The 27980-nt window shown below is 55.7% G+C and overlaps 10 protein-coding genes across 10 annotated transcripts; all 10 read left to right on the forward strand.

Annotated features, from left to right (window-relative positions):
- Nucleotides 1-3258: 3258 nt before the first annotated feature.
- LINJ_05_0010 (conserved hypothetical protein) lies at nucleotides 3259-6006 on the forward strand (the record flags this gene model as incomplete). The annotated part of the gene is made up of 1 exon (XM_001462928.1): nucleotides 3259-6006. The coding sequence occupies one exon, from the start codon at nucleotides 3259-3261 to the stop codon at nucleotides 6004-6006; it is 2748 nt and encodes a 915-aa protein (XP_001462965.1).
- Nucleotides 6007-6463: 457 nt separating this feature from the next.
- LINJ_05_0020 (conserved hypothetical protein) lies at nucleotides 6464-6883 on the forward strand (the record flags this gene model as incomplete). The annotated part of the gene is made up of 1 exon (XM_001462929.1): nucleotides 6464-6883. One exon carries the CDS (start codon nucleotides 6464-6466, stop codon nucleotides 6881-6883), a length of 420 nt encoding a protein of 139 aa, XP_001462966.1.
- Nucleotides 6884-7400: 517 nt separating this feature from the next.
- Nucleotides 7401-7988, forward strand: LINJ_05_0030 (putative ras-like small GTPases; the record flags this gene model as incomplete). Its single annotated transcript, XM_001462930.1, has 1 exon — nucleotides 7401-7988. One exon carries the CDS (start codon nucleotides 7401-7403, stop codon nucleotides 7986-7988), a length of 588 nt encoding a protein of 195 aa, XP_001462967.1.
- Nucleotides 7989-9094: 1106 nt separating this feature from the next.
- LINJ_05_0040 (putative paraflagellar rod component par4) lies at nucleotides 9095-10840 on the forward strand (the record flags this gene model as incomplete). The annotated part of the gene is made up of 1 exon (XM_001462931.1): nucleotides 9095-10840. One exon carries the CDS (start codon nucleotides 9095-9097, stop codon nucleotides 10838-10840), a length of 1746 nt encoding a protein of 581 aa, XP_001462968.1.
- A 1198-nt stretch (nucleotides 10841-12038) lies between these two features.
- LINJ_05_0050 (conserved hypothetical protein) lies at nucleotides 12039-14540 on the forward strand (the record flags this gene model as incomplete). The annotated part of the gene is made up of 1 exon (XM_001462932.1): nucleotides 12039-14540. One exon carries the CDS (start codon nucleotides 12039-12041, stop codon nucleotides 14538-14540), a length of 2502 nt encoding a protein of 833 aa, XP_001462969.1.
- Nucleotides 14541-15766: 1226 nt separating this feature from the next.
- Nucleotides 15767-18268, forward strand: LINJ_05_0060 (putative major vault protein; the record flags this gene model as incomplete). The annotated part of the gene is made up of 1 exon (XM_001462933.1): nucleotides 15767-18268. The coding sequence occupies one exon, from the start codon at nucleotides 15767-15769 to the stop codon at nucleotides 18266-18268; it is 2502 nt and encodes an 833-aa protein (XP_001462970.1).
- Nucleotides 18269-20396: 2128 nt separating this feature from the next.
- Nucleotides 20397-20672, forward strand: LINJ_05_0070 (putative dynein light chain; the record flags this gene model as incomplete). The annotated part of the gene is made up of 1 exon (XM_001462940.1): nucleotides 20397-20672. One exon carries the CDS (start codon nucleotides 20397-20399, stop codon nucleotides 20670-20672), a length of 276 nt encoding a protein of 91 aa, XP_001462977.1.
- An 878-nt stretch (nucleotides 20673-21550) lies between these two features.
- LINJ_05_0080 (conserved hypothetical protein) lies at nucleotides 21551-22156 on the forward strand (the record flags this gene model as incomplete). The annotated part of the gene is made up of 1 exon (XM_001462941.1): nucleotides 21551-22156. One exon carries the CDS (start codon nucleotides 21551-21553, stop codon nucleotides 22154-22156), a length of 606 nt encoding a protein of 201 aa, XP_001462978.1.
- A 1320-nt stretch (nucleotides 22157-23476) lies between these two features.
- LINJ_05_0090 (NUDIX hydrolase dihydroneopterin triphosphate pyrophosphohydrolase/hydrolase) lies at nucleotides 23477-24016 on the forward strand (the record flags this gene model as incomplete). The annotated part of the gene is made up of 1 exon (XM_001462942.1): nucleotides 23477-24016. One exon carries the CDS (start codon nucleotides 23477-23479, stop codon nucleotides 24014-24016), a length of 540 nt encoding a protein of 179 aa, XP_001462979.1.
- A 1803-nt stretch (nucleotides 24017-25819) lies between these two features.
- On the forward strand, nucleotides 25820-27733 carry LINJ_05_0100 (putative phosphoprotein phosphatase; the record flags this gene model as incomplete). Its single annotated transcript, XM_001462943.1, has 1 exon — nucleotides 25820-27733. The coding sequence occupies one exon, from the start codon at nucleotides 25820-25822 to the stop codon at nucleotides 27731-27733; it is 1914 nt and encodes a 637-aa protein (XP_001462980.1).
- Between the last annotated feature and the right edge of the window lie 247 nt (nucleotides 27734-27980).

Genomic DNA, 27980 nt, shown 5'->3' on the forward strand with positions numbered 1-27980 from the left:
CTCCGGCAGGGGTTCATCAAGTTTTCGCGTAAGGAATACTGAGAGAGTGGAACGATGCTGGCGACTCAGGGGTGAAAGATGTCGAAAAAGTTAGAGAACCTTGTAGCCTTTGGAGGTTTGAGACCCTGAAACTTCGTGCTTGTAGAGCTATCAAGAATACCAACAGCAGAGCTTCTGCTAGCTGCGTCAAGGTTACTTTATGCAAAGATAGTGTGCAAAACAGCTCCTCATATGTGGGACTCTGAAAAGCTTGTGAAGGCTGTAGAGCTCTGAACAATATTTCACTAGTATTCTGTGGAGTTCTCATGCAGGTATTGAGGAGAGCTCTCTGTCGCTTGAGTGCCATTAAGAGATTCGGAGGTGTGCCCAAACGGGCACCTAAGGCGACAGCAGGATGTCATCTTGAGAGTTCCCAGAGCACAGCACTCCTCCACTCAGTGAGCATCCTGCAGTTCGCGTGCATGGACGTGCAGCTTGCCGCGTCTCTGCAAGCGTCCTATACCCGACAAGGATGCCGCAGTCGTGTTTGACGTGAGGATTAGGACGGGAAGCCTGAGAGCTCAAGAAGCGGATGTAAGTGTTCCACACTGTTTCTGAGAGTGGTCAGTGGCAGAAGGCCGCTCCTGCGAGCTTCGAGCGCAAGCCTTTCAGCGGCATAGAGAGTCTCAATATAATCGTCACGGAGGGGAAAGAGCCATTTTGTGACAGGGGTGCTCAGCAGCGGACTTGCCAGCAATCCTCAAGACGCCAGTCTGCAGAGTGTGGTTTGAGTGTTAGATTTAGTTTTCGCCCATATCCCTCCGCAGCCATGGAAACGTGCCCCCCTTGCCGGTGTCGGTAGCCAGTTTGCAGAATATGAATGCCTTTTTCCCTGAGTGCATTCTCGACTACTTCTGTCACGCGGTCGCTGTGATGGTGTTCGATGGTTCATTCGGTTTTCGTTCTACAGAAGGGTGTGCAAGATAGGTTCTAATGTATGGGGCTGGCGAGAATTTCCGGCAAACATGATGATGACCACATGAGGTACTAATCGGATGCAGGGGTGGACTGTAGAATAGAGAAATCAAGGGAACCACTCATCGAGAGTCGCGTCATTTAGTCGGAAATAGTTTGTGAAGTAACCTTCATCTTCAGGCTCCTGGGAGACTAATGGTGCGCGTTCTGCTGAGCACCGAGGCGTTGAAATGCTTAGCGGCGGAGAGCTAGGAAGCAGGAAGTGGCCGGATGCTAACGGATTGCTTTCGACAGGCAAGGCTAAAGTCGAGAAAAAGCGTCACGCGAACGGACAGAAAGGGTGTCACAATGCTGATGCGGCGAAAGAAAGCAGTACAAGAAGGTCCAATTATGCAAGTGGTTGAGTGCATGCACCAGCGGCTGATCAACTCGCCCACAGTCAAGTAGGCAGGTCTCATTTGTTTGTGTTTCTCGCGGCAGTGCAGGGTCTGTCGCGTACACTTTGCGGCGTCGAGTTTGAACACGTTCACGCGCAGAGATCCTGGAAAGGATCCCGGTGGTTTGGAATGATTGAGCACACCTTGCACTTTTGTTGTTCCAGTGATTTTGCACTCGTTTGTAAAGCACCTATGATAATCTGTTCGATTTGTTGTTTTTCACGAGTTTCGTGAAAATTGAGAGTGATGGTGATCCTCCAGCCCTATGGAAATGAAGCCGTTCGCTGAGCAAATGCTGCACGTCGTTGGTTTCCCGCCCGCTCTTGTGGCGACAGGCTGGCCGCGCCTCGCTGCGGGCGAAGAAAAATAGCGATGCGATACCGTAACGGAGACTTCAGCCAGTGTGACGCAGGTGCCCTGGGAATGAATGCACAGCAGGCCCCACCTCCCATACTTTTACGAGCAAATAAAGAATGAGGCGATTGAGCCCTTTCCGAGTCATGGAGGGCACCTCTAGGGAGCGCTTGACGTTGCAAGAGGTACGCAGAAATCCAGTGGCGACACGGAGGTGGTGCTATGCAGTCTTCCCCCCCCCTTCACAGTAACCATAGGGTGCATCTGCCAAATCAGCTCAGCATTGGGATTGCGGTGAATGAGAATCGGCTGAAATAACTGCCATGATCGTTAGTCGCTGCTTCCAGTATACGGGAGTGCTTTGTCGAGTGCAGCTTATAAAAGTACCATCTTTGAGGCTTGGCTGTTGATGTTTTCGGCTTTTGTGTCCCCCCCCCCTCACTCGTCGTCGGTTAGTCGTCTCAAAATTGCTTGGCATGAGTGCGCGATGTGAGCTGATCCAGAGATGCAATCGTGCCCGCAAAAGCGTATCTGTCGTGATTGTCTCTCTTTGCAGAGTATGGGGCGCAGTTTGGGCGAGGATCGATACCTCCAAATGAGTTTTCGTTGTGTACTCCTGTGCGGGACTGAGGGGAATTTACCTGAGGGGTGTGGGTAGGAGAGTGTGGGGTTTCTGTGCTGGACTATTTACTGGGAATTCCACTGCGACTCGATTTGGTTTCCGTTTCCTGTGGAACGTTCAAGTCTCCTTGCTAAAACATTGGCAAGCGTTTTGCTTTGTTTGCAGGGGAACGTTCGCGAAAGCTCATACAGTATATTTTTTTTTGTGGTTTGTGCACGTGTTGACTGTTCGCGCGAAGAACACAATTGCTTCAAGGATATAAATTGTTTTCTTCCTTAGCTTCCACGTATCAAGGACGCCACGCTGAGGAGGTGCGCTGCAGAAGATTCGGAGTGTGTGCCAGGTGTGACCGTTTCGTTTAGGTTGTTTTTTCTGCAACCAATGGCGCCTGTGTTCTCTGAAGCGAATTTGTTGCAATAATCTTGTGGACGAATATACAATTGCTGACAAGAAACCGCAACAACAAAAAAAGAAATAACAGTGCGCTTGATCCGTTTTGGGCGCGTTTAATTGAACGACCTGCTCGACCTTCATTGTGAGCATCTTGTTTTGCCATGAACTCGGTGCCGAGTGTATGTGTGTATGCTTGTGTAGCAGAGGGGAACGAAAGGAGCTGAGAATTGCTCTTTTTTCCAGGAAATGCGCTGATGTACACGCACTGGAAGATTGCGAAAAAAAAAACTGATGCTAGAAAGTATCCTACTGTCGTCCTTACCACTTCACAGCTTTTTGTTCGTGTCTCCACTAACCTGTTCTTCCTTGCCGTAGGCTTTTCCTGTGCGGCGATTCTGAATTGTCTTTTAGGTTTTTTTTTCAGGGGTGCAGAATCGGAGTATCGGCTGATTTACGTTTCTTTTTTTTTCTCGGAAATCCTGGTTTACCCTCTAGGCCATGGAGAAAGCAAGCCTGAAGCATTTGGAGTTTCAGCTGCAGCGAGAGAAAGCGTTAACCAAAGATCTGGACGCAAGATGCAAATTACTGTCGGCACAGGTTGCTCAGCTGGAGCAAGATAAAGCCGAGCTTCGGCGCGAAAAGCTGTTTCTGGGCGAGGAGGCAAAAAAGACCTCAAAGCTAGATGATCGCGTTCACATCCTTCAGAAAGAAGTGGAGAATCGCGACGCAGTCATCGCAGCCGAGCGGGCGCTGACGCAGGCTGCGAGGGCGGAGGCAGAAGAAATTCGGCGCAACGCAAATGCTTCTATCGCTCTATGGACCGCGGCTGAAGAGCAGTGGACAGTGGAGCAGACTGCATTAAACGAGGCTGCTGCCCAGTGCCGTTCGCAGATCGATGATTTGAAGAAGGAAGTTCAAGTTCAAGGGGACGCACGCGCCGAACTGGCGAAGCAGCTGCATACAGAAAAGGAGCGCTCGAACAGGCTGACGCAAGCGCGAGAGGCCATGGAGGTAGAGGTCAAGAGTCTGCACTCTCAGGTGGAGAAATTGCAGAATAAGGTTTGTGATCTCGAGCAAACGGTTTTCAAGCTAGATCTTGCCGGGGATAAGCAACGCGAGGTGATTAACCTGAAAGACACAGAGATCAAAACTCTGGAGGCCACTATTGCGCGGCATATAGAAGCAGAAGAGCGACTAGAGCAAACGATCAGCTCCCTTAATGATCGCATCAACGCGGCAAAGATGATGAACCTGGAGGGCAAATGTGAGAACGAAAAGCTGCAGTGTGACCTTGTAGACGCCAAAAAGGAGGTCGAGCGTCTCCATCTTCAGGCGGAGTCGCTGAAGCGTGACTCTAACTTTCTTTCACAGAGCCATTCTAGCGTGCAAAAGGCCCTGGAGGATTTGAAGGAGAAGCATCGGCAGCTCCAGGAGGACATGAGAGACAAAAATGTCGAAATTCGCCGGCATGAACTCACGATCAGTCAGTTGAATATGGAGCTCAAAAAGAGTGAAAATCAGGGGGGCGAATGGTCATTTCAGTACTCGACACTGGAGACTGAGCTCCAGCAGACGAAGGAGGCGTTGAGGAAATCATCGGCGTCTGTCGAGACACTCCTGCGCGAAAACAGTGAGCTTGTGGAGCGGTTGAAGGAGCAGAGGCAGCTCACGGAGACAAAGGAGGAGGAGATGGTTGTGTTGCAGAGCCAATGCGACGAGCGAGCCGAGGCCTTCTCGCGAGATATTAGAGACCTGGAAAAGGAGATCACAGCACGCCAGGCTGTGATTAATGAGTTGTCCGACCAACTCAATTCCGCAAGCGAGAAAAACGCGGTGTATCATTCCAAAATTCTCGAGGAATCAGAAGCAAACGGGAAAATGCGGCAGCATCGTGCTGAAATGCTGCAGCGGCTGGAGTCAAACGAACATCACATTTTTTTTCTGGACTGCGTTGTCGAGAAGGAAAAGATTTTTTCCTCCTTTTTAGCATATTGGAACGAGGCCCCAATGTTGTTGTGTGCGAATCTTGTGGGGCACTGCCAGATGCTGCAAGGGAAGACATGTGTGCTACTTGAGCATGAAGAAGAGCTTTCTCGCGAGAGCTGCTTAAAGACGTCGCAGCTGAAGGAGCTGCAGTGTCAGAATGAAGATCAGAGGGAGCAAATCGCATTTTTGCAACGGGAGAGAAACACGCAAGCTGAACGTCTTTCGGTACTTTCGCGGGAAAGTCTCGCTTCTGAAAAGGAAGCTAACGAACTTCGAGGCGCCTTGGAGGCTTCACGGAACGAGAATCTTTCCCTCACATCAGCGGTGGCTGCTCTCCATGAGCAAGTTGTTGCAAAGGATGCTGAGCTTGTGCGAAAGAACGCCGCGCTAACAGACTCTCAATCCCGTGTTTACGCTTTCTCGGATGCCGTGTCTACCTTGGAGGGGGCTATTCTTCGTTACGCTATGGCGCAGATGGAGGAAGTGCAGGACCTTTGGAAGAACCGCCTAGAAGCGGTAGGGCTGCTTTTCACTTCTCTTGTGTCGCACTTGGTTGCCGAAAAGGCGTTGCTGCAGTGCTCGAAGGAGCAGGCAGAAGCCTCGTGCCGCGAATTGTCTGCGTTTGCGAAAGAAGCGAAAATTTCGATGAACAAAAGCGACCTTGCTGCTGCAGAGCGACAGGAAGCGCTGACGAGTCGCGCGGCTCTCCTGGAAGGGCAAATTGCCGTGGCACGCCGAGAAAAAGATCAGGCAGCCATGCAACTGGCGTCTTTGCTGCGACGATTTGAGGCGGACAGGAACTCTTTTGAGTCGTTCAAGAGAGAAGCAAAATGCACAATGGAGGAAGAGCGAGAGCGGCGTGAGGCAGTGGAGAAGGAGTGCGTGAAGCTGCGTGGCTGTATTGATGCCGAGGTGAAGCGGAAGTGTGAGTACAAACAGGCTCTAGAGAATCTGAAAAAGCTGCGTAGCGAGAGTGAGGAGCTGCGTCGTGCTGAAAAAGCGCGTGCTGCAGAGGCGATAGGGAAAGCTAACATCGAATGTAACTATTGGGTAAAGTGCTTCGATCATCTCAAGGAGATGATTGAGAAGAGTCATCGCACAGGTGATCGTTTGCCGTCTATCGACACAGATACGATTCACCGCTTGGAGGTTGCGAAAACCAAGATCAGCCCTATGCAGGCGCGCGAGGTGAACAAAGCGCTTTCGAGCCTTCCAAAATTGAAACGCGTACGAGAAGAGGCCTCTGGCGCCCCTACGTAGAGGGATCGTTACCAACGCCCTTTTTTCATCTGTTTCCTGCTTTTCTCATGGGCGCGGGCGACTGGACTGTATACTGCTTTTTTATCTGCCTCATGCTCTGCATTTTTCTTTAGAATTTGATTCTCGATGTTCTACTTTTTACTTAGATGCTATTTTTCCTTTTCTAGATTTGTGCCCACGTCATATGAAGAGAAACAAGGAGAGAATCAAATTTTTATGGCGCGATGCTCGAATGTGACCGCGAGAACAGGGCGAGAGAGGAGGCACAACGGGTTCCTTTCGTGCTTCTCTCTCCGCGGCTGGATGTAGCCACTCTTTTCATGTACCGCCAACGAACCGTCTACGAATGGTTGCTCTAGTTTCACATCTCGTCTCCCTCTTTTTTTGTTTGCACATGTCCTCGGTTGTTCGTTGATGTCCAGAAGTGTGCCGCCAGCGTTGGCACCGGCGGCGAGCCATGCTGAAGTGTGGCGGAACGCTGTTGAAGGCTCGACTGACAGCTTTCAATCCATGGAAGCGCAGACCTGGAGGGTTGCAGCTTAATGGGCGGCCTCAGATGATCAACCCTAGCTACTTCCGCGGCAGATACAAGCAGCAGAACCCTGACGATCCATGTCGTCTACTAAAGCCAAGTCACGTGCTCCTGAAGCGGTGCCCCGCGTGCAAGCGAACCATGTTCGTGCAGATCAAGGATAAAGACACGTTTCACATGTGTTGTGAGGGTGTACCGATGAAGGTGTACTCGGATATGAAGACTGTCATGAACATCGAACACAAGATACTCACTCTTACTCGCCAGTGGGATGTCGAAAACGAGCGGCCGTGGAGCAACCCTCATCGCCCGCGACCAAAGGGGCGATCAAAGCTGAAGAAGTAGACATCGGAATAAGATGTCTCTTTTGCTGCTAGTGAGAAGGTAATCGCGAGCTTTCTTGATACTCTCTACTCGTTCACCCAGCTACCAACTGACAAAAGAATATAGGTGAACAGACACACAGACACACACTAAGCCAACACTTGCAGGTATTTACGCTTGCTGCATTTTCTCATGCTTCTCCACAAGCTGGCTGATTTGGCAAGCCGCCCGCGGGTGTCCTTATTACGCAGAGCGCAAATGAGGAGACCCCCCCCCCAAATTTCTTCGCTCAGCTGTGAAGTGTGTGGAGACATGAGTGGGACTCAGGCCAGGTGCACCAGGATTTCTTGCTTTGTGTCACACTTCCTAGCGTTGCTTGGGGGCCTCTTTTTCATGATACTTCCTTCTCCTCACTCACGATTTCAACTCCTCCCTTTCTTCCTCTGAATTTCAATCATGCAGAAGTCTTTGTATCCGCCGTTCTTGTCACTGCACTCATTAGCTCAGGACACACACACACACACATACACACATCCTCATGGGCTGGTTTAGCTGGGTTTGGGACTGGCTGTCCTACTTGGGGCTGTCCAATAAAACAGGTAAACTTCTGTTTCTTGGGCTGGACAACGCCGGCAAAACCACCCTTCTTGGCAAGCTGGCAACGAATCAGGTCCACGTCCACCGCCCTACATTTCACCCTAACTCGGAGGACTTGACTCTGGGGGGCATCAAGCTCAAAACCATTGATATGGGTGGCCATCAGCAGGCGCGTCGGCTGTGGAAGGATTACTTCACGAAGGTCGACGGCGTCGTTTTCATCGTTGATGCAGCGACGCCACAACGTTTTCCAGAAGCAAAGAGCGAGCTTGATATGCTGCTGCAGTCGGAAGAACTCGCCAAAACGCCGTTCCTGATTTTAGGTAACAAGATCGACATGCCGGGCTGCACATGCTCTGAGGGGCAACTTGTCATGGAGATGGGTCTGGATGGTGCACTCACGGGCAAGGCGACCCCAGTAACAGACCCCAATGTGCGTCCCTTGGAGGTGTACATGTGCAGCGTAGTCAAGAACGTCGGCTACGGTGACGGCTTCCGCTGGCTCTCACAGTATCTGAAGAGCTCGTAGAGAGCCCTATGGCATGTGCACTTGCAATGCGCGTACGGGTGACTGCGCTTGCGTAGTTGTTTGGCTTTTTTTTTCTGAAGATAAAAACGGAAAGATATATGACGAAAGTAGGACAAGAAGGTTGAGGTCACACAAACCCGTTTTCTATGCCCTTCCCTATTGCGTAGATGTGTTTGTGTGGGCGCGTGTGTGTGTATGTGCTTTGCTATGGGGGGGTCGCGCATGTGCCCGTAAAGTGGCTCATTTTTTTTTTCGTTTTGCTTCTTCGAACGGCATGGGCTTTCAACAACTGCCGCTCTGCTTCCTTTTCCGACTGTGGTTGCTTGCCCCTCTCGTGTTCCTTTGAAGGACCAGGAGCCTTCTACCGGGGTAGCCGAAGGTGAGTGGGAGGGGGTGCAATCCTACAGCGCAGGACCCTGCTGCGCTGAGATGAAAAAGGAGATCATGTGTAACGCGAAGTCACCATCGATATCTCATTTTCCTGCCAAGCGCATCAACAATAGTGTCGAGGCCACACCGCCTCCTGCAACCGTTTGCTTCCCTTAAAGAGCACAAAAGAAAAGCACGATACAAATATTAACTGGCGCCGCCCGCTTTCCTTTGCCTTTTAGCTGTTTCTGCTGCCCTGCGCAGCGAGAGTGCTCGCGCAAAGGTGCGTGCTAGCAGGCGCTTGATGTCTATATCGCAAGCAGAGGTGTTACTGGCTGTTGCTGCAGGGAAAGAACAATGCGAGCGGCAAGGAGGTGATGACAAAGAGTTGGCAGCGCGTGGATGCGGCCGCTGGCTGCACTGGGCTTTTGTTTGTTCCTTTTTGTGTATGCTGATTGAAGAGGGTGGAAAGCGTCCGCGCTCGATAAGTGTGCTCACACAATCACTCTTATGCACAACCCATTTCCTTTCCTTCCTCCCTCTGCGCATGCTGTCTTTTGCTTCTCGTGTATCATGCGCCCCACCTTGGACTGTACACTAACGACTACACCGCAAATGCGCAGCAATGACTCAAGGCGCCTACGCCTTCGTATGCAGAGACTACAGCACATACTTTACCCCCTTTTAAAGAAGGACAACGCTCTCTCTGTTTTTACTTGAACGCTCCTCTCAGCCGGATGGCGACGAAAAAAGGAAAGGGAAAGAAGGCAACGTCTGCCAAGGCAAAGGCTGACGAGCTGCGTCTCATTCAGCTGCGTACCTTGGAGGCGGAAGCGGAGGAGTTTCAGCGGTCCGAAAATGAGCGTCGCCAGCACGATGAGCAAGAGGAGCACATAGCATTTCTGCGCGATGAGCAGCTGCGCATTATGCACCAAAAAGACCGTCGTATTGAGGAGGTCATGCAGGAGCTCACCCGTGTGACGTCGGCGATGCAGGACGACAAGAGCAGTTATGAAAGCCAAATTCATCAACTGAGCACGCTGCGCGATGCGCTTCTGAATGAGGAAAACCTCCTTAAGGTGGAGATGGAGGAGCTGCATGGCATTCTGCAGCAGGAGCGCGGGAGTCACGCAGCGTATGCGCAGCAGCTACGCGAAACATTGGAGACGGAGCGAAGTCTGCATCAGGAAGAAAGGCAGCACCTCCGGTCCCAGGTGTGCGAGGCAACGGCTGGCATGGAGGACAGCAAGCGGCAATTGCAACTTGCCTGCGAGTTGCGGGAATCAGCGGAGCACGAGTTCAAGGTGAAGGTGCGCGACCTGGAGAGGGAACTTGAAAAGGCGCTTACAATGAACAAGGCTCTACAGGATGCCGTGGAGGGGCGTGAGATCGAAGACCGCAAGAACGTGACGCTGCTGCAGCTGTTGAATGTGCAGCTGGAGTCAGACAAGCGGCGGTATGAGGAAGACCTCTGCGAGGAGCGTGAGCGCACGAGCCGTACCCAAGAGGAGGTAATCAACCTTGAGGCGAAACTAAAGGAAACCCAGCGTGAACTGGACACCTTCAAGGAGGAAGCGCGGACAGCGCGGCAGTCGTGTGTGGACGAACTGCACGAGTGCAAGCTGCTCACGGAGCAGTTGAAGTTCGACGCAAAGTATCTGCAGAGTGAGATGGAGTCAATGCGTGCCGAGCACGTCGCCGAAGTGGAGAAGAGAGAGGCGGCCCAGGCGGCGATGCAGGCGGAGCTGCAGCAGTGCCGGGTAGAGCTGGAGGCGTCGCAAAGGAAGAACGACGAGTTGGAGTCGCTGCTGGTGCGCAAAGAGCGGGAGCACTTCGACAAGGTCACGTTTCTTAACGCGCAGGTCGCGAATGGTCGCACCGCTATTGAGCAACTGCAGGGCAAAATGGAGAAGGAACGGGTCAAGCACGGGAACGAGCTGCAGCGGCACAATGATACGATTCAGCAGTCCATGCAAGAGCTGGAGCGAATCAACAGCGCTGAGAGCGCCCAAGCGAGGGAGCGGCATATGTACGAGCAGCAGCTGATAACCGACCTGGATAAGTTCAAGGAGACCATCAGGGATCTGCGCACGCGCATGGTGGCGAAGGACGAGGCGTATGAGCAGCTACGAGAGCTGAAGGAGGGCGAGATCGAGCGGCTGCGGGGCATTCTAGACGCGCACTTCATCCCGCACCGCCAAAATGTGGAGGTGCCCCGCGAAAGCAGCCGAGTAGACGAGCTCTTTTTGGTGTCAGAGCAACTTCGGGCACTGAAGAAGGAGATGGCGCTGAAAGAGACGGCTGCGAAGGAGACGGAAAGGTGGCTGCGTGCACGCATTGCAGAGCAGGTCGAGGTGATTGACTCCCTCCAGCTTGACCTCAAGCGCACCGAGCTCTCCCGAAACGAGGGCATTCGTACACTAAAGGACGAAGTCGAGAGGCTGCGCAAGACACTCGAAGTCCACTGCATACCATGCTCGTAGCCAGCGGCGGCTCTGCCTGCTGTTTGTCTCTGTGTTGTTTGTGCGGCCTCTCCGGTGGCGCTGCATATGCTCGTGTCTTTCTGTATCCCGTCATCGTGGTGTGTGGGTGGGTGGGTGCGTGACCTCATCTGTTCTCAATGTAAAGTACATTTATGTGTTTCGTGTTGGTGCATTTTGTATGCGTCAAGTTTGGCCTCGTCCTCCTTGGGCTTCTCCTCCTTTTACTCTTTTTCCTTGTTTGCGGTGATGGATGTAGACAAGAGACAAACACATATACACACACGCACACCCCAGGGTGTCGACCAGCAAAAGCGGGGAGGGGGCATGTAGGAGAGAAAATCCTGAGTGAGGTTGTGCTCTCGTGTTCGTGATGCCACTGAACTGTCCGCCTCTCACCCACTATGTATTCTCGTTTTGTTCTCGTTTTTTTTTGCTCCTTGCCGCGCGAGGCGGTGGGACAACGATCATGATACATCGGCCCTCTGCTAAGCTCATTCGCTTTTACACTCTGTTCTTCTGTTGTGTGTGTGCGCGCTGTTGAAAGTGCCACATCAAAAGCGGAGGGGACGCTGTTTGAAAAATGTACGTTTCTCATGTAGAATGTTGTCACCTTGGTCAGCTTCAAGCCTCTCTTCCACCCCCCGACACTGCTCACGGACGCGGTAAGTACCCCCTAGAGGCGCCCCCGGTGCAGCAGGAGGCTTTGTGAGTGTGTAGCACATGCAAAGGTGCATCCATCTGCGCGGTCTTTAGATGTGCTAGTCTCTGCGCATGAGGTGGATCCGGAAGAGGGAAGGGGAGGGGTGAGAACAGAGGATGAGGCTGGAGGTATACGGCGAGGCTACCACACCATCTCTTACTTCCCCCTTCTCTCAAAAGTGCCGCACTCTTTTCACTCCGTTTCTCGATTCCGGGCCCACTTCCTTCCATGTATGTGTTGTCTCGTTGCCCTTCCGCGCCTAATGTTTCCAGTCGTTCTCCCTCTGCTCGTCGCTGTGCCTGCGCCCAACTCTCGCCGGGCTTGCTGCTTTCATTCTTTTTTTTTCTCCTCTGTTTCCTAGAAGGGGCGCCTCCGAGCTCCGAATCGAAAACAAGTTGCGCGTACCCACGCTGCAGCGCGGACACGATTCCTTGCCCACACCGTCCCCCACACACACACAAAGGCACACATACACACAGACCCACACAAAGACGAACGATGCAGCCGAGCCCTAGGGGTAAGACGACCGGCGTCTACGGGGCGGAACGGATTCCGGGTAACTATGTCAAAACCCTGACCGGCGTTGTGCGGGGCGAGGAACTTTTCTGCCGTCCTGACTTGGAGCGGCCATGGCGATCAGCAGACAAGCAGCGCAGCGCTGCCACGATTGCGCTGAAGGAAAAGGAGATTGAGGAGCTGATGCGGCTGTGCTCCAACTTGCGAACGGAGCTTAGCAACACAAAAAGCGACTCTCTCTTCCTGGAGTACTCGCTGACGGAGAGAACCAAGTCGCAACTGGCGGAAAAGCAAAATGAGGTGGATGCGCTGCAGCGGCGCGTGGAGGTGCTTGAGAAGGAGAAGAAGGAGTTTGCGGCAGCTACCGAGAGCCAAATTCGGCTTCTACGCTCGCAGGCGGAGAACGAGGCCATTGGTTTCAAGAACGAAGCACGCATCGCCACCGAGCGATGTGCGGAGCTGGTGAAAGCCTTCCAGAAGCAGCTCGAGGACGTCAAGGCAGCTGGTGTGCGGGAGGTGGATTTTGTGGAGGCCCGCTTCGCAGCAAAGGTCGATGAGGTAACCACGGAGCTCAAGTCCGTACGCGAGTCGAAAAAAGCCTTGGAGGAGCACTACCGTGCGGTGGAGGCGCAGTCGTCGAGCACGGTGCATCGCGTCGAGGCAGATTACAAGGAGAGATTGCGGTTTTTGGAACAGCGGATTGAGGAGCAGCGGATCGAATACGAGGCCCAGCTCGCCAAGGAACGAAATGAAAAGGAGGCGGCAGTTGGTGAGTGGAAGAGAACAACCGAAAAAGTGGTCGTGCTGATCGCTGACAAGGAGGAACTGCTTCAGAAGCAGAAGCTGTGGAACAGCTATATTCTCTCCCACTTGGATACCTTCTACCATAGCTTCATCGCCGCCGCCCCCGAGCTGGCGGTGGATCCGGCTGGGGTGCAGCTCCAGCAGGTGCCAGGGCTCTACGCACCGCGCTGCGTTCTCGAAGATCCAGAGTCCAAGGTGAACGTTGAGCGCATAGCGTATCGCATTGCGCAGCTGAAGCTGTTGAAGGCGTTACAGCCACTAGGAGAAGCGGCGGTGCGGCGCGGTGCTAAGCCGCCGACTGCAGCTCAGCTGGACCAAGTCGTGGAAAGTCAAGAGCGTCTGTGGCGTGCGCTGAGCGAGCTCGAAGATCAGCAAAGTGAGCTGGAGGCGACGGTCCGCAACTTCACCTCGCGCCTATACTTCTTCAGCGACAATCTGGAAGAGTCTCTTCGCCGCGGCCCCAGGCCCGTTCCACCGCCACTGCGCGATGTTGTCTTTCTGTGTCTGTGCGTTCCGAACGGGCGGGTACTGTGGGCAGCGAACACGGAGCTGATGCGGACGTCGGTGCAGCTGCTGTACAGCACCCTGCGGCTGAAGATGGGCGAGTACGGCGCTTACGAATGCTATAGCGACGATGTGTCGATGCTACTCGCGTTTGCTGATGCGACAGCGGCGTGCCGATTCTGCACCGAGAGTCAGGAGTGGCTTATGAGACTTCCCTGGCCAGCTGCCCTTCTGAAGCTGCCGGAGGCACAGGAGGAGCGGTCTGACGGTGGGCGGTTGGTGTATCGAGGCCTGCGAGTCTCCATGGCGCTCCACGCGGGTGAAGCCTACGTGGAACCGTCCGGCATCCCGCTGAACGGGGTGTACCGTAACCACTACTACGGCAAGGCGGTCTCTCAACTGGTGCACCTTTGCTCTCTCACGCAAGGTGGTCAGATCATTGCGTCCATCGCGGCATGGAACCTGTGCGTGCGGCGGCAGCACGAACTCGGCGCTGTGGTGGCCAAGAGCCTTGGCACACTCCCCATTGCCTCCTTCAACAGCCAGTCAGGTGTTCAGGAAAAGCAGAACATTGAGCTGCTGCAGATTCTTCCGATAGAGCTCGAAGACCGAACATTCACGCCTCCGGGCAAGGCAGTCATCCCCCCGGTGTCCTCCCTTACTGGGGTGAAGGAGTCCGTCCTAGCAGCCGAGGTGGCGGCAGTGGAGGCGCAACGCGAGCGGGTACACGATGCACTCGCCATTCTGCAGGAAGAGTGCAACAGCATTCAGAGCAGCATGGGCACTCTTGTCGCTCGTGCTCGAGCGGCTCTACCGCATTTTCACCTCCTGCCGCCGTCTGAAATGGTCACGCAGATGAACGATTTGTACAGCGTCATGGAAAGGGTGGCCGTGCGGGCTGAGGAGCTCTATACCGACTTGCAGGATGTTGCACACGCACAGGAAGAGCTGGGTGCGCAGGCACAAGGCATCAAAGACTACCTCCAGCAGCAGGAAATATCCGCCGCCCGCGAGGATGACCTTCGCACGAAAACGGAGGCAGTACGGCGAAGCATGAATCACACGCTCCAGCTTGAGAAAGACCGGCACCGCGCTGAGACGGAGAGCCTTCAGCTTGCACTTCAAGATCGAGAGCAGTTGATCCGCAAACTGCATCAGGAGTCCCTGTCGCGATAGACCGTGCCAACCAGCAAGTCTTGTGCGCGGCGGAACCAGTGCGCGCAAGCCACCTCAACAGTTCTCTCTTCACCAGTACCGCAGAACGTCGTGCGAGCGATTCTGAAAAGTTCGGGATGCGGAGAAGGGCGACAAGAGCCGGAGCATAGATGCCATAGAACGGCGCCGGGAAGCCTAAGGCGTATGGGTGCCGCTCCATCGAGGTGTATTCCCCCTCTTCCCCATCACCACTCCTCCCGCTCTCTCACGTGTTTTTGTTCACCTCCAGGGCTGCTGTGCGACACCCGCCCACGACAAGCACACACACGTGACGTGAAGCAGGTACGCTACCGGTACGTATCATACCCCCTCCCTTCCCCCTCCGTCCTCTGGCAGCGGCTTCCTCTCACCGCCGCGCGCTCTTCCTTCTCTCCCGTGCAGTCCGCAGTGAGAGCGCCATGAATGAAGCATAGAAGCTCAAAATGCAGAAGGGATGTGCACGTGTGCGTGAGTGTGTCTGCGCGTGAGGCAGCATGGAGGCATAGAGTCTTGCATTTGCAGGTTTTTTTCTCTGCATGCGTGCCCCAGACGTCAAGGTCAGGCTTCTTTTTTAGATGCACCACGATGAAGGCCTACACGCAATCATGCACCTATACGCGCAAGGATAGAGAAACGGTGAAAACACGTGGAAGAGCTGTAGGAACGGGAAGCATCTCTTGCTTGCTCCTTTCGCCGTGACTGTCCTGCTACCCTCTAGGGACAATGTGGCTCACTGGTGCGCTGCGCTCTCTGCGCATGCTCTTGTTCTACTCGCCAAAACGGCCCGCTGATTTGTGATTTCCTTTCCCGAACTCCTTTTCCGTTTTCGCTCTAACATTCTCCTCTCCCACCGAAAAAAAAGCACCACGAAATGCGCGTGTGCGTGTACTCTGAGGAGCACTCAAACATTGATTTTGGCGTGTCCACCTTTTCTGCAGTCCCTTCACGGACACGCGCGGCGACGAGATTTTCCCTCGTCGAGTATCTTCATCGTTGCTACTCAGTGCACCAAAAGGAGTGAAAGCAGCTCAGCACGCAACATAAGCAATACGGCAAAGGACGGCAGAAGAGTGCGTATCCACTTCACCTCTGTAGTGCAGCGCTGGCGAAAGTGTGTTTCACTGCCAATCCCTCGCTCGGTCGCCCGCCTCATCCTCTCTCCTGCGTCTCTCCCCTCTAGCGGCTTTCCCATTTGTCGACCGGGAGCCATGACTGATTCTGTCATCCGCATTAAGCGGTACCACTACATCCACATCTTGGACAACAACACCAACGTCACTCGCACCATCTCCGGGCCCGTCGTCTACACGCGGAAGGAGCACGAGACATGCCTGTTTGACCCGTGCCCGTGCGTGTCGGTGCCGCCGCGTCACTACTGTGTTGTCAAGAATCCATGTGTGCGAGGTGAGGCGGGGGAGGTGGTGTTGGAGTCGTCGGGGCAGGTGAAGCTCCGTCTCGGCGACTCTGAGATCCGCTTTGAAGGCGAGCCTTTTCCCTTGTACCCCGGCGAAGAGTTGGACTGCAGGGACGGTAAAGGCGTGCAAAAGCTGCAGCTGATCCCGCCCAACACTGGCCTCCACGTGCGGTGCGTTCGCGACTTCAAAGATGCGGACAGGCGTGTCGGTGCGGGTACGGAGTGGATGGTGGCTGGGCCGCAAACGTACATCCCGCGCGTTGAGGTGGTGGTGGTGGAGGAGGTGAAGGCAACGGTCATTTATCCAAACACTGCCTTGCTGGTGCAGGCGAACGTCAACTTCACCGATCGATGCGGGGTGCCTCGGGTGGCGGGGGAAAAGTGGCTGGTGCGGGCATTGGGAGCGTATCTCAAATCTGTTGAGGAGACGGTCCTGGGCTTGATACAGGGTACCATGCTCAGCGACCTCAAGGCGCTGCGCCTGAGCGCCGTGCGCAGCTTCACCGATGTGTATGGGAAGGCGCGGCGGGCTGGGGAGCAGTGGCAGGTGACATTGAAGGACGCACCAGTGCACATCGTTGATGCCTACGAAACTAAGGTGGCCGATGTCGCCGCTGTCTCACTCAGCGCGAAGGAGTATGTGATCATTCACCACCCCGTCGACGACACCGGCCATAACCGCTTCGGTGAGACGCTTGTGCGCCGTGGCGAGTGCACCTTTTTCCTGCAGCCAGGGGAGACAATGCCGCGCGGTGTCGAGCAGGTGCTCGTGGTCGGAAAGGAAGAGGCGCTGCTGCTGGAGGCGGTGTGTGAGTACCGTGACGGAGGTGAGAAGCGGCAGCCGGGCAGCCGATGGATGGTGCACGGCCCTCTCGAGTACATCCCCGCCAACGAAGTGAAGCTGCTGGAGCACCGCCGTATGATGGCGCTGGACAAGAACGAGGGCATTTACATAATGAACACGACAACGGGCGAGGTGCGTGCAGTCATTGGCAAGCCTTACATGCTGGATGTTAACGAGGTGCTGTGGGAGAAGCACCTGCCGCTCGCCGTCGAGGAGCTCCTCGAGTCTCCGAACGGCAGCATTCAAACGAGTGAGCGCAACCCCGGCTTTGTCAGCCACCGCGAAAAGTACCGTATTGTCCGATTCAACGTGCAGCACAACGCTGCAGTGCAGATTTACGACTACCGCAAGAAGCAGCCGCGCATTGTGCTGGGCCCAAACCTTGTCATGCTGGCCCCGCATGAAGAGTTCACCGTGCTCTCGCTTAGCGGCGGCACTCCGAAGGTGCCGAACTCGTTGCAATCACTCCAGCTCTTTCTCGGGCCGCGCTTCTCGAGTGACACCATTGTCGTGGAGACGTCGGATCACGCTCGCCTACGCTTGCGGCTGTCGTACAACTGGTACTTTGACATCGACCGCGCCAACCCTAGTCGGAGGACTTTCTCGGTGCCGGACTTCATCGGCGACTGCTGCAAGACCATCGCCAGCCGCGTGCGCGGCGCCGTCGCAGCCGAGGACTTCGACTCCTTTCACCGCAACTCTGCCAAAATCATCCGCACTGCTGTCTTTGGCGTCGACGAGGCTGGCGAGACGAAGAAGAATCTGCGCTTCACCGCAAACGACTTTGTTGTGACGAACATCGATGTTCAGTCGTCGGAGCCGACGGACGAGAAGACGCGCGACAGCTTGCAGAAGTCCGTGCAGCTCGCGATTGAAATTACGACCAAGTCGCAAGAGGCGGCTGCACGTCATGGCAACGAGCTGAAGGACCAGGAGGCCAAAGGGCAGCTGGAGCGGCAGAAACTGCTTGACAAGATCGAAGTGGAGAATGCAAGGACAAAGTGGCTGGAGCTGCAGGCGAAGAGCGAGGCAGTGCAGGCGAGTGGGCAGTCCGTCGCGGAGGCAAAGGCGCGCGCAGAAGCGCTGTTCATCGAAGTGCGCTCTGAGATGCAGCAGGCGGAGATGCGGGCGAAAGCGTACCGTATCTCAGCGGAGGCAGAGCTGCAGAAGCTGCAGCAGCGACAAGCTCTGGAGCTCGAGTACACCCAGCGGCAGAATGAGATAGACGTTTCCAAGGCACGAGCGGCGGCTGAGGCAGAGGCGGAGAAGGTGAAGCGGATGGTTGACTGCATTGGCCGTGACACCTTGGTCGCCATCGCCCGCGCAGGTCCCGAGACACAGGTGAAGCTGCTGAGCAGCCTCGGCCTAAAGGGCTACCTCATCACCGACGGAAACAGTCCAGTCAATTTGTTTGGCACAGCGCAAGGAATGATTGGGGAGCCGAAGAAGTGATTCAGCGGGCACTGCACCGCGCATCAGTACGCTGGCCTATCCTTGTCTGACCGCGCGCTTATGTGCGCCTCATTCCTACCTGCCCTCATTGTTAGAATGGTTGGGCGGGGCTTGCTCATGCGCATCCGTATTTCTCTTTACTGCTGGTTTCCAGCAGGTCCCTTCCTTTTCTTACGTGACCACCACTTCCGCGGGCTTCCCGTTCGCCTCTTTCTTTACTCAGCACTGTTTTGAACGTTTACCACAACAGAGAAGGGGGATGTACGCGCGCACCACCGGAAAACCGTGTCAGGGTGTACCACGGCTACTTGTATGTGAGCGCCCTTCTTTTTATTTCGCCGTTGCTTGTCGACTCGGTGGGTGGAGTGTCCCGGCCCGTTTCACTGTTTCCCCTCAGCGCTGCTCATTTTTCGACATCTTGATTGGCTCTCGTGTTTGCGTGTGCTGCGGGGAGGGAGGGGGCGCCTTGCCCGCCTCCCCCCGCTCTCTCGATTCCTTTTCCCTCTTGGCACACACTGGCCGTCTATGCCCTCCTCGCCAGCTTCCTCCTCTTCCGCTGCTTGACGCGTGCCAGATGCAGCGGTAGCGGCATTGAGGGAAGCAGGCGCAGCTTTCTTTTCCATAACACTCGTGCGCTCATGAATCCTCTGCGAGCGTGCCGCTGTGTTTTTCTCTCTACACTGCAGCACGCCTCATACCGATGGCATCAGTAGCCGTGGAAGAGAAGCGGAGTCCGACAGATGAGCGTAGCCGCGCAGCTCCTGCGGCTACCGCACCTGACGAGAAAGTTGCTGCGTGCGCAGATTCCAATGTGCCCTTGCACGGAAGATCACTTTTGGGTACCCTTATTGCTCTCCTACGTGGTGGAGTGCCCCTGGTGACGGGGGACGCCTCAGTGCGCCGTATCTCAGAGTCCAGCACCCCCCCCTCCACAGTCGCTGCGTTGGAAAGCCGGGCAGCCCTCCTATGTCCCTGCCACGTGCCGAGCCGCTTCTGGTGGTGACGGGGCCAGGCGCCAACACTGCTGAAAACGACTGAGCGATGTGCCGCTGGTGGTGTCGGCGGTCAGGTCCTGGACGGCGCTGCGTCGGAGCGACCTGCGACCGTGTGAGCGCGCTTGTGCCATCCATGCGATCAGGCCGAGTGCCAGCGTGTCTCGTCCGGCCCCGACACTGCCTGCTGGTGTGGGGAACGCGAACCCCCCCCCCGACAGCAGCACCAGGTGCTGACCAGCGTGATGGGAGCGGCTGCGAGGCGACCTGCGAGACGGTGGCGGGCGGAGAGGTTGAGGCAGGGGCCGCTCACAGATGGCCGCGTCAGCGCATGTGGTGCAACGCTTGTGTGCCGCTGCGTGGCACCTCGCGGACGGGGCCTTGTGACAGGGGGCCGGCCGGACTGGCTTTGGAAGCACGTTGCACGGCCGAATGGACACGCTGAGATAAAAGATCAGTGGTGTGAAGCATCCTCTGCCGAGCTGTCATCTGGCTGATGGCGCTGATATGTAACGGTGAGGCGGTGATAGCACAGAGCGAGCATGCGCGCAAGGACAGCCACATCCGTAGATGTATGCATGCATGTGTTCTACCGAGATGGCCCGCGACTGGTGAGTCCTTCGACGAGGTGAGTGGCCATCTTGATGCGAGGCATTTTTGCTCGTGCCTCTGGCTTGATGGCTGTGCTGCCTTCGCACTGCCTTGCCTGTTCGCTCTTCTCACTCAGGTCTGCTCTCTGCTTGTCTGCCTCTGGATACGTCTCTGAGTCCTAGAGCACCGTCACACAAATTGACCGCCATTGCAAAGACAGCAGGAGCAGCCGCGCGTTGCGACAACCACTGCATTGCCGAAGCATTAAAAAAAGAGAGACGCTTCACTAAGTGGTGGATCCTTCGTTGGCGCTGCCCACGTCACGGTGCGACTACAGAGCGCCTATTGATTTCTGCAGCGGAGCTCTCCTGTATTTCTCTCTGGTGTGTGACCGTGTTTCGCAGCCTGCAAAGCCTGTCTTTTTGACTCGAGAGCACCACAACTTCCGACGCAGCAGGCGCTGCTACCATCTCACCTCCTCTGCCCCCTCCTGCATTACTGTATACATTAGCTGAGTGCTGTGGACCCAGCTTCATCACGTCATCATGCCGCTCAAATACTTGGAGATGTCCTACAATGCGGACATGCCGAAGGACATGATCAAAGAGGCGCAAAATCTTATCATCGAGGCCTTCGAGACGGAGTCCCTCGAGAACGCCGTAGCGACGCACATCAAGCGCGAGTTTGTGAAGAGGTACAAAGGCGTGTGGCACTGCGTCGTAGGCAAGAACTTTGGCTCCTTCGTCACGCACGAAATGAAGGGCTACATCTACATAACATGGGGACAGATTTCGATCCTTCTGTGGAAAACGTTGAGCTAAGAGAGGGCCCCATGCTGTCTCTGCTTCCTGTTTTCCTCCTACTCGGCTGCTCTTTCCAGCGGCGATCGCGGCAGCGGCGGTTGCACCAGAGTACACAGCGGAAGACAGATGTAAACAAAGAAAATGTGCGCCTTTAAATGAGGCAGCGAAGAGAAAGAGAAGGATGAAGCGGTTGCGGTGAGCGATGACGCATTACCTTGTGATATCTGTTTTAGATCTCTCTGTCTGTGAGGTGCGACGCGGCCTTCTCCCCCCTTCCGTTTCTTCTACCATCCCCGTTGCGGTGGTTTTTCGGCTTGTAAACAAAGAAGGAAGACAGGAGGTGCCCAGACAGCTATGCGCGCGAGACTGTAAGGAAGAAGGAGCAACGACTAGTGCGCGCGTTGCAAGGCGGCAGCGCGAAGCGTGCACTTGTAGTTCTCGGTGACCTTGTGGCTCGGCATAGGTGTCCTTTGCCTGCGCGCCGGGAACCGCATGACAGCGACCTACGCAAAAAGGGCTGCCGCGGAGTGTTGGTGACATCCTCCTTCCGAGCCTGATGGTGTAGCGGAGTCACGCTCGTTTTGTGGGTCACTGGTGGTCTCGTTGCCTACCTTTGGGTGCCTCCTAGCACTGTTGGCCCTGCAGCCCTCCTCATGTGTGTCGTGAGCGCCGGTTTTCGGCGTCTACTCCTCTGTGTTTCCTTTTCTACTTGATCACACCTCAGATCTTACGCCCTCCTCCCTCCCGATTCACGTTGGCTCCCTTTCAACCACCGCTTCCCACCCCGATACCTCACACACGCCTACATAACACCTAGCCCACGCACCTCTTACCTGGAGGGCGCACGTAGCTGAGCAATCACCTAAACGCAGACGCACGCATTCAACGAGTGCACAATGGCGGGCAAGTTCCGCGGCGATGTCGGCAAGCTCTCAAAGCCGAAAAAGAACAAGGCAGCCAAGCGGGCTAAGAGTAAGAAAGTCGTCTCACTCGTCAAGCGCAGTCCCAAGTTAGCGCAGGATACTCTGCAGAGTCGCATTGCTGAGCTGACCAGCCTCGACAGCGCCGCACGTGTTAGCATCGGCGGACCGAAGGCTGGCAAGGCCGCGGCTCCTCCCTCCGCAGGGAAGGTCCGGATCGGCAAAGCTGCATTAGAGGTTGTGGGGAAGCGAAAGCGAGAGCGTGTGGTGCCGGAGAAGGAGGCGCCGGTGCAGCGAAGCACAGCAGAGGCTGTCGGTTTGAAGATCTTGCACCAGGCCGTCAAGAGCCAGAGCCACGGTCGGCTGCTACCTCATCAGAACCGCCACGACTACGAGTATCGCCTCCGCTCTGTTGCCACCATGGGCGTAGTGCAGCTGTTCAACTCACTCGCGCAGTCCCGCAAGGCGAGCGCCGCTCTAGACACCGAGAAGAAGATGACGTCGGACAAGGTGATGGAGAAGAAGCAACTAGTCTCGAAGGAGGTCTTCTTGGCGGCGTTACGCCAACCGCAGCAGCACTGAATCTGCCTACGTGTTGTTGCAGGCGCACCTCTCTCTCTCTGTTTGCATCCCTGAGTGGGCATGCGCGTGCGTTCCTCCTTGCCACTGTGCTGTGTTTTGCCTCTTCCCCTCTACTCCGCTGTACGTGCGTCGGTTGTTTTGCAGGGCTGTGGGGCGCGCGAAAGAAGTAAAAGAGAAGGTGCGGGAGTGGCGGTGCAGATAGGGAACGAAGTAACGACGTGTAATTTTCGGGTGACCGTGACAGCCACCGCATGCCCGGGCCTTGCTCTCTGTGCGCGCAGATGCACGACGCGTTTGTGCTTAAAGAATATACAAACGTAGAAAGGAATGGCTAAACCACGAGGAGGCCTTTAGGCGGCGTCGCAGTCGTGCCCCACGTCCTACTCCTTCAAGTGGCGACCCGCTCCATGAGCACACAAGCGGTTATTCGAGTGGATGAGTGCGCGCCACTCTGTAGCGGCGAAGAAAGACGAGCGACTGTGCTGTAGTCTCCTCACCACTTCTTCCTGCACGTACACGACCGTCCACGCAATCGAATGGCTGTTCACGGCTCCTTCATGGCGTTTACTTGGCGGTCGGCACCGAACGCACAGTCATAGCCGTCTGCCTCCATTCGCTCCTTTCCTCGCCTCCTCTTTCTCCTCTTTCGTGTGTTCTGCCGCTACCTTGTGGTGGGCTGCTTGCACTGGTACGAGCCGTTTCACTAACCCACTTTTTCTCCTCTCCATTTCCTCTTGCACAAACCTGTTCTGCATGAACCTCGATGGGCGGCAAAACGGCTGCTGCGAAGGATGCTCTTCACGGCCTCCCATGGCTTGATAGCGCGACGCTGAAATTTGCCTCACCATCGTGCACACTCTCTCCTTATTTACCGTGTTTCTCCGGTACTCACGCTCCCGGGCGCTATTCTTCAGTGCCGGGGAAGCGCCTTCTTTCACACTGCTTCCTCCCCCTCCCCCCAAAGAAACCTCCGATCACTCACGCTCACATACACATATACACGCAGCTCACAGCTGACATTCTCTCCCGTTGCTGCTGCTGCTGAACTATAGAGGGCTTTCACGTGTTGCATAGCAGACGTGCTTCAGCCATCCATCAAACTCCATCCCCCTCCTTTCCCCCTCCACCACCAGTGCTGCTCAAACCACTATAGGTCATCGGCTCAACGCCTTCGCCTTTTCATTATAGTGTCTGCTGACTGTTTACCTTCTTCACGTCACTGATCTCCAGCGCACCCTTATCCCTCGTCTCGCCTCCTTGCTTTTGTCCCCTTTCCTCTTCGTGCTTCTGCTCTTATCCCCGCCCCCTCTGTGCCCGATGATGTATCGCCCCAACGTCTGTGTCTTTCTCTTCAATGAGAAGATGGAGTTCCTTGGATGCCAGCGCATGAAGACGGATCATTTCCAGTGTGTGCAGGGTGGCATCGAGGCCTGTGACGTGGACATCCGGCTGGCGGCCCTGAGAGAGGTGGAAGAAGAGATCGGACTGAAGCCGCAGGACCTCATTTTTGTCCAGGAGATTCCGCCACCGAACGGGGACCCGATGAAGTTCGCCTACACCCTCGCCTCCAACGCCAACCTGCGCCGCTTTGGCTACGTCGGTCAGAAACAACGTATCCTGCTCTTCTTCACCCCGTCTGAAAACATATCGAAAGTGGTGCTCATCCCTCCTCCGGAGCTGCACGCCTCGCAGGAGTTCCGGAAGGTGGAGTGGATGCCGATCGAGCAACTCATCGCCAAGTCGCTGCCAGAGAAAGTGCACATTTTCAAGGCCGTCGGGGAGGTGGCGCCGGGAATCGCTCGCGCCTTCTTGAAGAAGAGGGGCCTTCTCGCTGAGCCTCAGGGGGCGGCCAAGTATTAGTGCCGAAAAGGAAATCATAAAAGTGCAAGCGAGTGAAACATGGGTGAGCCTGCCCCGTATTGTATCGCTTTGGGGTCTGGCGCATCCTTCCCTCCCTCTCCCCCTCTCCCGCCCTTCCCCTCGAGCAGCACTCGTCCTCTCTCTCTTTGTGCACTCCCTGAGGCGAAAGGGAAAAAGCGCCCATTCAAACGGAGCGTGAAAGGAGAACCAAGCCTTGCAGAGCATCAGATCTAGGAAGAAATGAAGGCGATACCCCCTCCCCCGTTTCTCAGCATGCATACGCTCCCCGCCCGCATCGTCTTGCGCACCGGAACGTGGAAAAGGGCGGAGGAAGGGGCATTGCCTTGTGGAGCGGATGCGCTTACACCTGAGTGTGCTTGCGAAGCCTCTGGCATGGCACCACTACACCTCCTTTATTCATTCTGACTGTGAGAGTGGGGGGGCGCTTGACTCTCTGGTATCAGGATGCATCAAGGCACCGGGAAGACGGCAGCTACGGTCGCATGGCGTCCTAGCTGGACATCTTCTCATTTTCTGAGCGCCCTCTTTGTTTCTTCCCCCACATACCTCTTATCTCCTCCACTTCTCGATCTCGCTCTCGCCGTCTTGGATCTCTTCCAATGCATGCTCACACGTTCGTATTCGCCGCTTCCCATACGTGCACACTCACACACTCGAACACATAATGGTACGCATTCATTCACGTACCTGCGTCACTGTATGTGTGCCTTCGACGTGTGTGTGCGTGGCCCATCATCTATCACTGCCCCCTCCCGAACAGAAGATCTCACCTCTTCTTGTCCCCACCGTCTTCACTGAAGGCTTCACTTTATATTTTCTTCTTCCGTTTCTTCTGGCTCCTCCTCGGCTGCCCATATTGTGTTCGCTTCTCTCTCCAGCACAGCCCACTGCGCCCCAGTGTGTCTAGCGGCGCAGCACCCCTCGGCGGTTGGTCACAGCGTACTTGTATAGAGCGGAGAACAACACACACACGACTGCCTCCTCCCGAGTGTCTGCATTGCCTGCCTTCTTCACTATTTCCTCCCCGACCCTCATACCACGGCACGTCCTCTTCCGCAGCAACGCATACGCACCTTCGTCTCTATTTCCTTGGTTGCCCGTCGTTCTTCTTGGTCAAGAGCCATCCCTGCAAGATACAGCATCGCTTATAACGCGTGCACATCACATACAAGTACGCACCGCACAACGCTCTGTTCTACCCCTTCACTCGAAAGCTCCATCTCACACAAAGGCAGCGCTCATCTTCATTCCGCCGCCTTCCACAGCACGAGAACGAAAGAAAAACGAAGGAAAAGGGTAACAAGAGACCTCACACGCCTTCTCTCCCTTCCCCTCCACCCCTCCTCTGTCTACTGTAGCAACGCAGTGCCGCACTTCTTTGATACACTCGACAGACGCGCCTCTTCACTTCCTCGTCTGTTTCACAGCGTCTTCGTTTTTACGCTCTTTTGTTTGGCTTTGTTGTTTTGTGTGCACACCACGCGCCAGCCGCCGACTACTCCCCCCCCTCCCCTCTACTTGTGCGTGAAGTGGACTCGTGATTTCTGTTTGAGCCAACGCCTCCTTGGCGGCATCTGCTCTGCCGCTTGCTGCTGCTTGTCAAAGTGAAGAAGTAAATCAGGAGGTGGACACTCGCCTCGACACCTCTGTCGCTTTCCTTTTCGGCCTCTTGCGCAGTCTCCACCGCATTCTCCTGCTGTCCGCTTCACTGCACTCTTAGCAGATAAGAAGCGCAGCTTCTGCTCCTCTTTTCCCTGTGCACACTTGTTGTTCGCCTTCATCATGGACCCTCCTTCAGTCCCACCGTCGCCGCAGCAAGCGCCGATCGAGACACCTGGCGGCCACCACCACGCCGTGGCGCTGCGCACCGAGTCCTCCATCTCGCTGGACACCATTCAGGCAGTCACCATCAACCGTGAGAAACTATCCGAGTGGCACCACAAGATTCGTGCCAAGCTGTTCCCGATGGTGTCCGGCTTCTTCGTGCGCTGCCGCGTGGAGGACTCGGTGGATGGGCGGGCACTGTACAAGGTAGGTCGCATCAAGAACCTGAAGCCGGACTGGTCCGTTGAGCTGGACCTCCTCACCACTGATGAGATCCGCGCTGGCCGGAACAACACCAACTATGACTGCATCAGCAACGCTAAGCTGTCTGCCGCAGAGTGCAACTCGTGGCTCGCTCGCGTGTCGCCAGACTTGCTGCCGGATATCACCTCTACCATCTACCGCATGGAGGAGCGCATGCACATGCTGGAGGCCGTCATCTTAGCCGAGCCGGCCTTCCACAGCCGCCGCCGTGACGAGCGCCGCCGTGATGAGCAGGCCACCTCCAGCGCCCCGCAGCTGCCGGAGAAGTACGTCTTCTCCCAGAATGTTCTGCTATGCGAGGACGACTACGTCAGTCTGCCACAAACGGTCACCATTGTGGATCTCTTCCAGAACGCGGTGGGCCCAAAGGGCGTAGCCGAGCCGGACACCCCACGCGCCGGCTGTGCGCCGAACACGCGCTCCCGCGTCGGTGACGAGGCAGTGGCGAGCCACAGCACAATGATGCAGCTGCAGGACATGCGCAACTACATGAACTCGCCGACGCAGCCACCAGTGGACCCGACGCGGCTGATCGACATGATCCGTCGTGCCGCCAACCCGTCGCACAACAGCTTTACCTACGACAACCTGCCGGAGTTCTGCAAGCTGGTCATCTCCGTGTGCAGCATGTGCCGTGAGGTGGTGGCGAAGGAGCCGCTGTTCGTGCACCTGAAGTCTCCCATCACCGTCTTCGGCGACATCCACGGCAACTTTGCCGACATGGGTTACTTCCTGGAGAAGGTGATCGCCTTCGACGACGTGATGCTCAAGTACACTATGCAGAACCTCCTGTTCCTCGGCGACTACGTTGACCGCGGCGTCTTTTCCCTGGAGTGCGTTATGTACCTGTTTGCCTTGAAAGTGATCAACCCCACCAAGGTGACGCTGCTGCGCGGCAACCATGAGTCACCCGAGGTGAACGGGGACATGGATGTGTACGGCTACAGCTCGTTCAAGTACCAGTGCCTCGACAAGTTTGGCCGCGACCGCGGCATGGATGTGTGGGTGGCGGTCAACGAAGTGTTCCAGTACTTACCGGTGATCGCCGATATCGACAAGAAGATCTTCTGCGTTCACGGTGGCTTGCCGCAGTACTCCGGCGGCGAAGACAAGCGCCTCGAGATTCTGTCCGACCCGAACTTTCCGCGGATTCCGGTGGTGCAGTGCGCGGACCCCACCAACGTGGCGCAGCGCATGATGGTGAATGACCTACTCTGGTCTGACCCTGCGCCGCCCGACCAGCAACTCGACCGCTACGGCTTCGGCCCCAACCCCCGAGGCCCGGATATCAAGACGTTTGGCTCCCGGGCAGTGGACATGTTCTGTGAAAGGTACAACTACCAGTACATTTTTCGCGCGCACCAGGAGAAGGCGGATGGGCTACGGCTCTCCGACAACGCTCGTGTTGTCACCATCTTCTCCACGTCTGACTACGCCGGGCACCAGAACGGTGCGGGCTGCATTTTTGTGGCGAATGGAAAGATGCGCATGGCCATCAAGAAGCCGCAGCGGCAGGAAGTGCAGCGAGAAACAAAGGGACCGGTTTCACCGCGCACACTGTCCAAGAGTGCGCCTGGCTTTGTCGTGCGCATGAAAAAGCCGCAGTGAGGCGGTTCTGGCCACCTCGAGGACAGAGGGAGAGGGGGGAAAGAGAAAGGCCTTGTGGTGCGTGCGTGTCTCCTGTCTCTGTGGTGTGAGGGCAAGGCAGCGTGGGAGATGAGCGGTTGATGTGACGGCGAAGGAAGACGGCGGCATTGCCGCTACCCGACAGCTCTTTTCTGCACACGTGCACCTCTGGCGCGTGCAGTGACACTTGCAGTCGCCCTGCATCTCCGTCTCCGATTGCTCAAAGACC

Source organism: Leishmania infantum, chromosome 5 (assembly GCF_000002875.2).
Source record: "Leishmania infantum JPCM5 genome chromosome 5".
NCBI classification, from domain to species: domain Eukaryota; phylum Euglenozoa; class Kinetoplastea; order Trypanosomatida; family Trypanosomatidae; genus Leishmania; species Leishmania infantum.